Source organism: Caenorhabditis briggsae (genome assembly GCF_000004555.2).
Source record: "Caenorhabditis briggsae complete genome, chrX, whole genome shotgun sequence".
NCBI classification, from domain to species: Eukaryota; Metazoa; Nematoda; class Chromadorea; order Rhabditida; family Rhabditidae; genus Caenorhabditis; species Caenorhabditis briggsae.
Window position 1 is genome coordinate 20687945 of NC_013491.2, and position 12266 is coordinate 20700210.

General features: G+C 35.2%; 2 protein-coding genes across 2 annotated transcripts; one reads left to right on the forward strand and one right to left on the reverse strand.

Annotated features, from left to right (window-relative positions):
* CBG25740 lies at positions 1–2340 on the forward strand (the record flags this gene model as incomplete). The annotated part of the gene is made up of 8 exons (XM_045240734.1): positions 1–393; positions 556–846; positions 1198–1557; positions 1637–1713; positions 1761–1900; positions 1948–2008; positions 2052–2160; positions 2239–2340. 8 exons carry the CDS (start codon positions 1–3, stop codon positions 2338–2340), a joined length of 1533 nt encoding a protein of 510 aa, XP_045099004.1.
* A 271-nt stretch (positions 2341–2611) lies between these two features.
* Positions 2612–4501, reverse strand: CBG25739 (the record flags this gene model as incomplete). The annotated part of the gene is made up of 6 exons (XM_045240735.1): positions 2612–2615; positions 3440–3800; positions 3849–3916; positions 4228–4331; positions 4377–4436; positions 4484–4501. The coding sequence occupies 6 exons, from the start codon at positions 4499–4501 to the stop codon at positions 2612–2614; spliced, it is 615 nt and encodes a 204-aa protein (XP_045099003.1).
* Positions 4502–12266: the final 7765 nt, after the last annotated feature.

The following is a 12266-nucleotide window of genomic DNA, read 5'->3' on the forward strand; positions in this document are numbered from 1 at the left end:
ATGTTCTGTCCAATGCCATTTGTACCACAACATATTGTAAAACCTGTGTACCCGCCTTCAAACTCGTCCGCAAATATGAATAAGCTACAACTCAATTTGACTGACACGTCCACAATGAATCACTACCTGGCGGGGATAGCAATAAAATACTCACTAGACGAGGACGATAATGAAATTCAAGTTCTACAACACATTGAGAAGAAATCAACCGATGGTCCAGAACATTATTCGAGCATATTTAATCAGCCTGGAAACGGTGGTGACGGCACTCCACAATACCAAAGGCCGGACCCAAAAATGAAGAAGTGTGGTTCAAAACAGGCAAACATCAAAAAATGGAAAATGTGCCGCGAGACTAAATGCACTTGTCGCGAAGTTCACAATCGAACACTGGTGAGTTCGGTCGATTTCTCTATTTCCAGTACATGAATCCTGCGAATTTATCTTAAGTAGATTTCAAAGACATGTGAAAGAGTGTTTCGAATTTCTGATTTTCTTCCATGGTTGTTAAGAAACTGTACATATTCTTAGTTTTTTTCAACTCATATTTTTCAGGGCAGACAAAAAGACGATTATAAATATGAATTAAAGCTGCTCCGAAGGGCAAATAACGGCAGAACAACCAATCCAAGGCAACATAAATTAGGTTCAAATGGTCACCAACCTTCATTTTCTTCCGATTTGACGACTCAAGGTGGATCTAATTCCCGCCAACCCCATGAGCAAGAAATTGAAAAGTCTGGTGAATCGAATTCAGTTTTTGGAGGAAGCTGCACTGGTCCTCCAGGTGCAAGTACACCACTGATGCAGAATTCTTCAAGTTTTCCAATTCCTTCTTCCTTATTTGTGAGTTTATTTTTTTGTTTCGAAGTTTTGATCCTGAAAAGTATGTATGGGCGTAGAAAAATTCCAAAAGAAAGAAAAGGGACGCCACTGCCCATGAAAATCTGAAAATATTATCCATTCTGATTTAACCGAGCACATTTTTTTTCGTTTTGTGAAATGCACTAAAGCCCAATTAACTGTACCCAAACAAAAATTGACACTCTGGAGATTGTTGATCAGAATAGCGTTGTTCAAATCTAAATTCTGATTTTTTGTTATTCAAAATTGAGATGTTTAATTTTTGATGGGGCGGGTAGAGTCTAGTTTAGACAAAAAACAAGAAGACAAATGCTGTTAAAAATACATTTTCAGAACAATCAAGCTCATCATGGATCATTGGGTACTCAACAAGTCAGGATTCCAGGATTACTAGGTTCGATCTACCTTCCCTCTCCAGGAGTTATAGAGAGAGCAATGGATCCAATTTATCGCCAATCATCAAGTATCTCATTGTCGCATGTTCCAAGTTTACTCGAATTGGGCCTACCCGGTGCACAAGATATTCGTGTATCATATCAAGTTAGCAATCCCGTCGGAGTGTCTTCCGGAAATATTGGTATACTTCCAAATGATAAGATGGAGCAGACAATGGACCGACGAAGTTTACAAGATAATATTGTTCAAAAGAAACCATTTTCCAATCCAGAAAAACACCAGCCGGCAACGGATCAGGTGAGTTGGTGCAAAACTAAAAAAAATCAAATATTGTGTTATTGGCAAAGGAACCCTCATTTTTCATACTTCTTTTCAGATTTCACAATCCCAATCTGGACCAGTTTCAACTCAAAACTCGGCTTTGAAAAATTGTTATGAGACGGAGAAGAAATTGTAAGAAAAAAATCAATAAATTTTAAAAATCGAATCACAATTTTTAGGATCACTGTACGACCGGCTGGAATGTCTTATGAGAATTATCGTGAAGCCTTGTTCGATCAATTCGATGAGATGCGTTTAGCTAAGAAAAAAATTTGCTTGCGATTCCTCAATGAACCCATATATGGAGCAGGAATTTCAGGTAGATACTATGAAGAACTTCAAATTTGATTTATCAGTCATTTCTAGTTCCCCAGAAGCCCAAAATATTATTTGGATCCGCAATGAAAACCGAGACTGTACCACTATTGTAAGTAGACTATTTTCGACAGGTTTAGTGAAAATGATTTCAGTGAGCCTTCAAATCTACCATCTCATTTGCTCCCGGTAGCGAAATCCGCAGAATACGTTTCGTCGTCAGCACAACAGAGATTGAAACATTGTGAGGAAGCTATGTATGGGGTGAGTATTTTCGAAATTGAGAAACAGAATATTCGAATTCAATTCGGACAACTTTATTGAGATACTCAATTTTTTCAGCAATGGGATAAGACAAAAACGGAATCCGATTGCTCATGTGAAAGTAAAAAGAAATTAATTTCCACGGGACAACGGCAATGCCGAGTCGCATCTACTCCATGAGCGACTCTGGAAAATGTGCTCCAAATTTCACAGCTCTCATTTTAAAGATTTTGAACAACTTTAGAATACTTTCTGGAGTCGCAGAACTTATATCTTCATTGATTTCTGATAATTAAAAAAAAAGTATCAAATTGAAAATTATTTATTTGATCTTCATTTTTTATGACATGAGCTTGAAAATGAGAATCGTAAGGGAAAAAAACATTGAAGACAGAAGGAAGAGACAAAAACTGGGAGTTACAGAGACTAAAATTGCACACAGCAAGACAAATCAACTAGAACTCCTTTCAAATAAAAATAATTTTTGGAGGGGGCGGCTTTTAGTTAAACATGTATCAAAAAGTTTAATGAATCACATGTTTTTAGAGAAGTTAGATCAAATATGTATTTTAAGTTTTTTTGAAATATTTTTCAGTTATCAAACTCTGAGTTTCTTATTTCAGACATTTTACCAAAAATAGTACCAAATATGTATGTATACCAAGTATTCTAAATGTATTTCTTGATTGAAAAAGATGATATCTGCTGTAAAAACAACTGGGATAACTAGAAATTGAGATGTTGGCTAGAGTTGCGAATTTTTCTAAACTGTGCAAAGATTTTGAAAAAAGTTAGTAGATTGAAGTAAAGAAAACGAAGTCAAGATATTTTTAAATTGTTGAAGAAGAGCTATTCGAAAGCAGTGGGTAGCCTATTAATGACGCGGGTAGTAGGGTCCACTGAAAAAAAAATTTATTTGCTATCACAGTATTGGAAATTCGGCGGAAACAACAATGATAAGACTAGTTCACTATGCATATCTTCCCTTGTTTTCCTCAAAAAATTTGGCAATAGTGTGGGGTAAGAATTCAATAGATTACAATATAATAACGCACTTCCTCTAATAGAAGCCCACTTTTCCGTTAATTTCCCCTTATTCTTGTCGCGTTTTGGATATTACTGTTCAGTTCAAAACCAAAAACCCTCTATTTGCAGCCATTTCTCTATGGAAGTCCACCCTGAGAAGGAGATTCATGGGCCTCTATTAAAGAAAATACGGTAATTTCTCACTCCCCCCATTAATCCATTCCTCTCTAATCTCATCTAATGACCCCTTTACCTTGGACCAGGGCCTCCCGGAACAAACATCCCCGCTTCTGGATTAGTCGGTGGGCGGACCATTGGTGGATCAGGATGAGGTGGTCCTCGCCATGCTCTTTCCCGAAAGTGAGTAGTGTGAGGAAAATAATAAGCTGGTACATAATACTCGCCAAACTGCGGACTCATCTGATGAGGGGGAGGATGCATCTGATGCGTTGGATATCTTGGTCTGGGTATATAAGGATACGGAGGAGAGTCCATGTGGATTGGATGGACAGTATCCACAACAGTTGGTGCTGCTGGTGGTGGTAGTGGTGGCGTTGGTGGTTTTGTTGGCTTGACGTCGTAGTTGAATCCTGGGATTGGAGCAAACAGTGCGCCTAAAGTTAGCGCTATGTGAGGTAAGTTCTTTTTTTGTTGAAGATTACCAAAATGACCTCCACTTGATTTCAACTGTTCTTCAAATCCTTCTGGAACTGGTGGTGGTCCATAGACTCTGTAATTGAAATACCTTAAAACCTGCATTAGAATCTCCAATTAGATGCACCTTTCAATTAGAGAGTGTACATGTACATTTCGTTGTGTCTTTAAGCAGCGCACTTCTATTAGAGGGAAATCGTTTTTCTGTGAAATTATTGTATTTCCTACTTGACAGTTATCACAAATTTCTTCTTAACAGAATAAATAATATGTATAGCTTTGATCAAAGAGGCCCTCCATGTTCAGGAGCCCTTCTAATACAGATACCTACGTGAAAACTGAGTGTTCTATTTTTATTGATTTGTGAAAACTTCCCTCTTGACTTACTTGAGTGGTAGAACCGAATTGGTTGCTGGGCGAAGATTGAACGGATCATTCATCTGTGATAAATCAATGTGTGGCAGTTTCCAGCTATAATCCGCGTCTGGTCGCTGAAATTTATAATTGAAAATTGCGAAAAATCTGAAAATGCCCACATTAGCAGAGCACAACTCTTCTGGGTCCCCTTTTTCATCTGGTTTCTGGTCATCTGGTTTCTGGGAAAAAAGTAGAAATGAAAAAAGCAGGCAGTTGTTTAGCATACCTCTTCTGTGTTTCCCATTCTGTTCATTTTTTTCAATATCGAAAAAGTGCGATGCTCTTTTAGAATATCTGAAAAACTTTTTTTCTGTTGTAGGTGGGATATCAAAAGTTTAGTTCATTTGAAAGAAAAAAATCGAATAAATATAGATTTTGTTTTGAAAACCTGGGAAAACACGAAAAAAGAGAAATTGGAGTGAAAGTTAATAACTAGTTGGTTGGCTCGAAAAGTTGGAAAATATTCTGACATTTAAAACTCGTGGGCGTGAGCAAATTTTGATAAGTGACAGTTTCAAAAAATTACTTTACATTTTTTGAGAGTGAAGTTCAAAAGGAAAAAAGTACATATCAAGGAAAATCCCTCGAAGTTTTGGGAAAAGACGTATATAAACATAAATCCTCTTATGAGAGTATCCACCCAAAAAGATGGGAAACGTGAAACTTTTTGATAACTAGATTTTTGCTTGATTTTGTTACTTTTATCTCGAAATCAAAATCAATTTATTAAAAAGTCAATTTCACATTATAACTCAAAACGTTAGTCGCCGATTCATTTGGATCTTTGTCTTGCAAACTTTGAATTTTACATTTCGAGAATATTTTTTGTTTTCGAGAATCGAAAAAAAATATTTTCAGTCTTGAAACTTGAAATATGAGCTGGAAAAGTGGTTTCAATTGATATAAGGATAATAGAGCAATCAGCAGAAAGGGGGAGTTCCATAAGAACAAAGCATTTAGAAAAGGAAACTTTGAAAAAGTACATGTGCGCTTTATCATAAAAATTCCGATATAAATTTTTAGCTATTCAAAATTAACTAACTTCAGAAATTATAGACATTTTTATAGTAGACAAAGAAGCAGACTGATAATGATAAGCAGGCAGAGTAGTATAATCTCTGTGGAAAACGTGGGAAGAGAAAATGTACCGAATTTTTTATAACTGATATTCAAAACACATTTGAACAAGATAATAAGCAGAAGAAATAGTAATTCCGTGAAAACATAGTAATTAGGGCTCAAAGTCAACTGAATTTTGCATATCATGCAGATTAGAAATTAAGTGATAAGTGAAGATTTGAAAAAATTTTGTGTTTGCTCACCAAAAACCACATGAGAAAGAAAACGATAAACGGTGAGAAAAATGAGAAATAAAATTAAGAAACAAACGTTATGAATTGTGTGCAAGTAGAAGGATAATGCTGCTTCGGTGACACCTGTGTCTTTTTGGCAGCAAAGTCTCATTATCAGACTTCACGCAAAATATTTTTTCCGATAGTGAGAAGCGATATGAATCATTTCACTGCGATAATTTTTAGCTGACAGTAGTTTAGACCAGTGTGTGCTACCGATATTTCGGGAAATTTACCGGAATTTTTACCGGTACCTTTACCGGTATTTTACCGGTAAAATTACCGGTAGTGTTACCGGTAAATTTAACAAAAACTATCGGTAATTTTTAGGAAAATTTTCAAAAAAAGTTTTTTTTGACGTTTTAGAACCGCGACGTTTCAGAATCGTGACGTTTCAGAACTGCGACTTATTAGAACCGCGATGTTTTAGAACCGCGACGTTTCAGAACCGCGACATTTTAGAACTGCGACTAAAAATTGAAGGAAAATAAAAATTTTAATTGTAAAATACCGGTAAATCTTCGGTAGTTTTCGAAATTAACCGGTAGGGTACCGGTAAACTTCAGTAAATTTTTACCGGTAAAATCACCAAAAAAGACGTTACCGGTAAGTAAAAATCGGAAGTCACACACTTGTTTAGACTAATAAACCGAAATGAGATGAACAAATGGGCGGCATTTTAATGTGCTTACAAGGGAACCATGTTTAGCCTTCATCTCAGAATTTTTTCTAAATTTGCTCATTTATAGTTTCAAATACGGGCTTTCTTTTGATGTATTTGGTTTTCCGCACAAATTTCTAGAAGTCGAGTTATGGGCTGTTTAAGTGATTTCAGTACTAATTTCTCACTTTTGGAGTGAGTTTTTGAAAGGGTTAATGGGAGTTTTTTGGCATAGTTTAAGTGTCAATCGCAATTATTAAAATTTCTCTACAATCTGACAAAGTTTCCTCATTTTTCAAAAAAAAAAATTTTTGAAAAAATTTTTGCCATGGGTTTTGCGAAATTTTCAATTTTTCGAAATTTTTTTTAATGTGCTAAAATGAATTCTACACGCATAAAAATGATAAAATGAGTCTTTTCACAAGATTCTGTAGCCTATATCCGTTTTGAAATCCGAAATAAGTGATTTCTTCCAAAACTCCAATGAATCGTAGTCCTTCGAAAATCACCCAATAGCACTCAAATATTGTGAAAACATAGATTTACATACTTCTTGACTGATTTATGACAGTTCCGCAACCTATATGATCAAATAGGGGGATTTCGACTGACATTTTGAGTAGATAAGGCTTTTCAGCAGTGCTTCAAGAATTTTTCAGAAATTATCTTTTTCGAGCATTTTTCCTACTGAAATAATAGAGCAAACATAGTTTTGATTTTCGAAAAGTTCAAAGCCTTCCTCCAACATCAAAGAAAAAAAAAGAAAAAAGAAAATGGACAGTGACGGAATCGAACCCCCAACTTGTGATTACTATTCATCCCCACTATCAACCCGGCCACTGCTGCTAGTTTCTTCCACAGTGGAGAATGTATAGAGGAAGGGGGGGGGGGGGAGGGGAAAGTGGAAGGGAAGGAGGAGACCAAAAAAACAGCATATTTTCAGATGGACTTTTCTGGGATTCTAGAAATTTGTGCAAAAAATACACCACGAGAAAGCCCGTATTTGAAACTATAAATGAGAAAATTTAGAAAAAATTCTGAGATGAAGGCTAAACATGGTTCCCTTGTTAGAATCGAAAAAAGCAAGAGGTCTTAAAGTGCTTTTTTGGAACATTCGAGTTGCTGGATTGATATTCTAGACAATATATTCCCTGTAGAACATAAAAATCTGGGAATAAACCTGCTATAACCTTTTAGTGATTACATTGCAAGTAACACAAACATTCGATAAACATCAGAGTTTCTTGAAAAAGGCATGGTGAAATTTCTAGCTTACAATTTTCTGAGATGGATCGGAATTATTTTCTAACCTCTAACTTTGTTTCACACATTTCATAATATAAAAAAAACAAAGTCATTTTTTCAAACGTAGAAATGATTAGGACTTTTCGATTGATGTAAAACTGATATGCTTTATTTATTTCCTACCATGGGCTTTTATATCTGTCTGTGTGTTCGTCAATTTCGGACTTTTTGATAAGTACCTCAAATCAGAGGGGCGTGGGAATCTAGTGTGGTGTGTAGTCACGGACTGCCTTTATGTCCTTGGTGTACTGGAAGTTCTAGCTAATGGAGTAACCTAGCTAAGAGATTAACCTACAAAGTTGGAAATCGAGAAAAAACTGGAAGTGTTTTATAAATTTTTGTGATTTTTCAAAGAGTTTGTGTACTTTTAAAGTACTTTGTAATATACTTGACAAGCCTTAGCTGCAAATGTCCCATTGGTACATGATATTATTAGCTTAACTTTAAAAAAAGGAAAAATGGGATCGCTTCAATTCCATACAGTAGTCTGAACACACAACAAAAACAGAGAAAACCGTAGTCCTAATTTAGAAAACGATCTCAAAAAAATCAGAAGTAAGTCCGCCGTTTTTATCAAATGAAATTTTTCGCAGAGTCAAGGCGTAACGTGGGAAAGGGTGGACTCTCATAGCATTTTGTAATTGATTAAGTGCCAACGAAAATGAAAAAAAAAAACGGAAATTGTTCTAAAAAAAAACTGAAAAACGAACACCGCTCGTTTGAATTGTTATGAATGATGAAATCTACCTACTATAAAACCTGTAATAGAAGGACCCCTTAGCTTTCAACTTTGAGCCAATTTATCTCGGTTACTGTAAGAGATATAAAAATGTTGTCTACCGATAAAATGTTTCTGATATTATGATAAAGACTTTTTTAGTAGACACCTTTTTTTATGTTTCATGAGAACCGAGATAATTCACCTCAAACTTGACAGTGTAGGGTCCCTTCTATTACAGGCTTTACGGTAACTATTGGAAAACAATTTCTCAGACAAAACGGTCTGCATGAATATTTCGTTGCAAAAATATAGTAACCTCTAAATTTAATACATATACAGTATTTTTTTTTGTTTCAAAAATCAAATAAGTTTGTTTGGCAACAATTATCTAAATACTCACTCTACACTTTGAGAAAAATATCAGTCTTCCTGGAATTTAAAAACGTGAAGGTTGCAAAGTTTCACCACATGTACTTTGACAAAAAAAAAACTACCGAAAACTAAACATTGAAGGAGTATCATCGACATCAAAATTCAAATAAGGCTAAGCTTGGAAATGCGGCTAACACTCACATGCTTTTTAGAGGCAGTCCTACAGACTATATAATCAGCAAATTGGAATGTAATTAGAGAAAAGATAACACACTGCTGTTTGAATTTTGAATTCAGACAGCAGTGTGTTATGTTTTGAATTCAGCTGAAATCTGTTTTTGTCCGTTTTAAGAGTGATTTCTAGCTATCACCTCATGAATATTTCAGTTCGACTATATTCCGACACCTTTCATAGAATGCCTAATTTTTCATTGAGTTACTGTTACAATTAGAAACTGTTCAGTAGTTTTTATTGGTCAACTCAAGTAATCGGGGTTTTCTTTTGTTTTTGTGAAGCTTTAGATAGCCTTTGAGTTTAAAATCAAGCCTATTTTGCTACACTGCTCCACATAATTATTGTTCCACCTTGAAATTTTACTGTAGGGAAAGTTTCATGAAATTCCATCAATTCAGCAGAACCTGAGATCTGTTAAAAACAATGTAAATCCCCACCTTTCAAATGTTCAGCAATCATAAGCCACATTTAAAACGGACAGGTCTTTATGGCTCATAAGGTTTACAAAGTTGACAAAGACTACCAGAACATGGATGATCTTGAAAATCCAGAATTTTAGGTGAGGACACAGTGGATTAACAAATCATCGATTTATTTAAAAAAAATTGACAAAATATTTTATGTAGATCTTGAGATAACGAGGAACGCGAGGAACAATGGTAATTAGTATTTATGGCAATTTATCACAGTTTGACGATTTGTATTTTGTGTGTTTTGTGTATGTTTCAGTCTTTTTAAATGGGAAATTAACCCATTTGGTCTTTTTTTTCAAAAAGTTTAATCTCTATCTCATTCTCCAAAAAATGCGTGACTTTGAGAGTAAGTGGAACAACGATTTTGTTTATTGGAAAAACTTGATTTTTGGAATTTAGGTCAAAAACATTTTCTGGGTCACGCATTGGATTCCAAACTTTGTGAGCTAGCATTTTTCGAGGACGGCTACAACTTTCATGTGGTTACTTTTCCATGAAACTTGACCGAAATAGGTGCTACATTGAAATTTCAAGGTGGAACAATGGTAATATGGAGCAGTGTATTCACCGTATTTTGTTCTCTAATAGAGTAGCCAAATAAAATAATTCATCGTAATCTCTCATAGAGTTGCACCTCGATCATCCACTTCAAGCCGGTTTTTCAGGTTAGTGTGAAAGATACCTAAATTTGTTGATTACTGAAAATGTTTTATTGCTTCACTGCATTCTTTTGATCATTATTTCTTATCCTGAAACCGGACAGTTAAATAAAACTTGGTCCAATCATTTGAGCAATCACAAACGAAAATACAATTACCGTATTTTCCGTAACGAAATCCTGCCTCTATTCAAAGCCCACCTATAATAGAAGCCCGCCTTGCGACCTGCTTGAAAAAAACATAGAAGCCCGCCCTCTGAAAGAGCAGTTTATCTTTTTGGTTATTGCTGATTTGTCTTTCTTTTTTTTAAAGAAATTTTTAGAAATTTTCGTTTTTGGTGATTTCCTGAGAAGCAGGCTGAAAAATAAAAATCCATGGGCTTCAATTAGAGAAACTACGGTAGTTATAACTTTTTTTGACTGTGTCAAACAAATCAGTCAATAATCTAGCAAAATTTTATTTTGATGTGAGTTTTGATTTTTTCTATTGTGAACTTGTTTCTTTTTAATTGGACATAACCTTCTACAAAAGTCTAGTCTACAAAATGAACAAATTTCAAGAAATCCGGGAAAACCCCATTTCAAGAAAACAGGATGGCTCTCTGATTAGGACACTTCTATAATAGGTAGGATTCGGCGGCCTAGCAACACTAGTATTTTCTAAATGGCTTACAGTTTGACCTCCAGCACCGTACCTACGGTCCGGGCTGCGAGTCTCACAAGCCATCCGTTTCCAACCAACTGCACAGTATATGTTTACTGTACCATCACCAACGATTGACGATCGTGAGTTTGAAGAGCTAAATTTGGTCCTCCGAAAATCTCGAAACAATCGAAAACCCTGAACTGTTGCTCAGAAAAACTCAAATTACCATTGATTTTCGTTATTAGCAGCCAACAGGCTCCACCTCTTTCTGAGTGAGTGGCATGTCAGACTCAGGCAAAACGCACACTGATCCACCTAGGAGGGATATGCGCGCACCCTGGCTGTGCATTTCGTCTTATTGGTTATTCCAAAAAACATTTTCTGTTAATTTCCTATTAAGTGTCATTAATTTTTGTTGTTTTTGTCTTGTTTGTGTTCCGTTAAAAACCCGAAAAAGAGTGAGAATAATATATTGAAAAATAGAAATCCTCTTCAGTTACAGTTTTCATTTCTAAAATGTATTCAATATCTTTCACGAGAATCGAGATAAATTGAGTTCAGATTGATCCATTCTTTCACAGTTTACAGTATACATATTGCTATTTTCTGAAGCCGACCCATCTCGAATTCGGCACTATCGTATTTCTAATGAGTGGAACATCTGTAACGGTTAGCGATCAACTGAAAACCATATTTACTTTCGGAATGATTCTCGTAACCTAAATACAATTAAACAAGATAAACTTATTGTTAATTAAAATGGTGTTATTGTCATTTTTAGACAATTTCCAAAATACCTTAAACATTGCAATAATGAGCCACTCAAACCGTTTACTTTGAGCCCACTTATCTCGGTTCCTGTGAAAGATATCAAAGTTTCGTCAACTGACAAAAATTTTTATTTATAATGAACATTCTACTAATTGAAAAAATTTTATATCTTTAACAGGAACTGAGATACAATACCGGTTAAAAAACCTACAAAAACGTATTTTTGAGTTGATTTCGACCATTTTCAGGAAGTTGGAGCGCACATTTTCACATTTTCAGTACAGAAATAGGCCGAAAAAGTGTCTTCCAGAAATGGGCACTAACATGGCTGAAAATCCAGGAAATTTCCAACAATTCTGTAAATAGTTTTCAATCTAGGTCTGTTTTACAAGGTCCAAAATTTTCAAAGTGTTCATGCTCCTGAAACAAGTCAAAATGACAGAAAACTGACTGAAAAATATAGTTTCTGTATATCTCGTTGACCGGTACTGTAAAGAAAAAAGGTAACTACAAAAAAATTAAATAAATATATTCTTCGGTATTCTATTGCTTTTGGGAAAATTTTCCTACCCAAATTGGTTTGTAGGAAAAAGAGGCGGAGCTTGCAGAAATTGGTTGCAAGTTGTTGAGAGGTGCTTAGGGTCTTACTACAAGCTGTCGATGTGTGTCTGTTTCAGGCTGCTCATGTCTATGGTTTGGAATATTTACGATTCTCACCCAAAAATACTTTTTCATTTTGGAGACATTAATCAAAAGTCAAAAGTATTAACGAAGCTATGAAAAATAAAATCTGGCTGTCATTGCCTAACTACCGT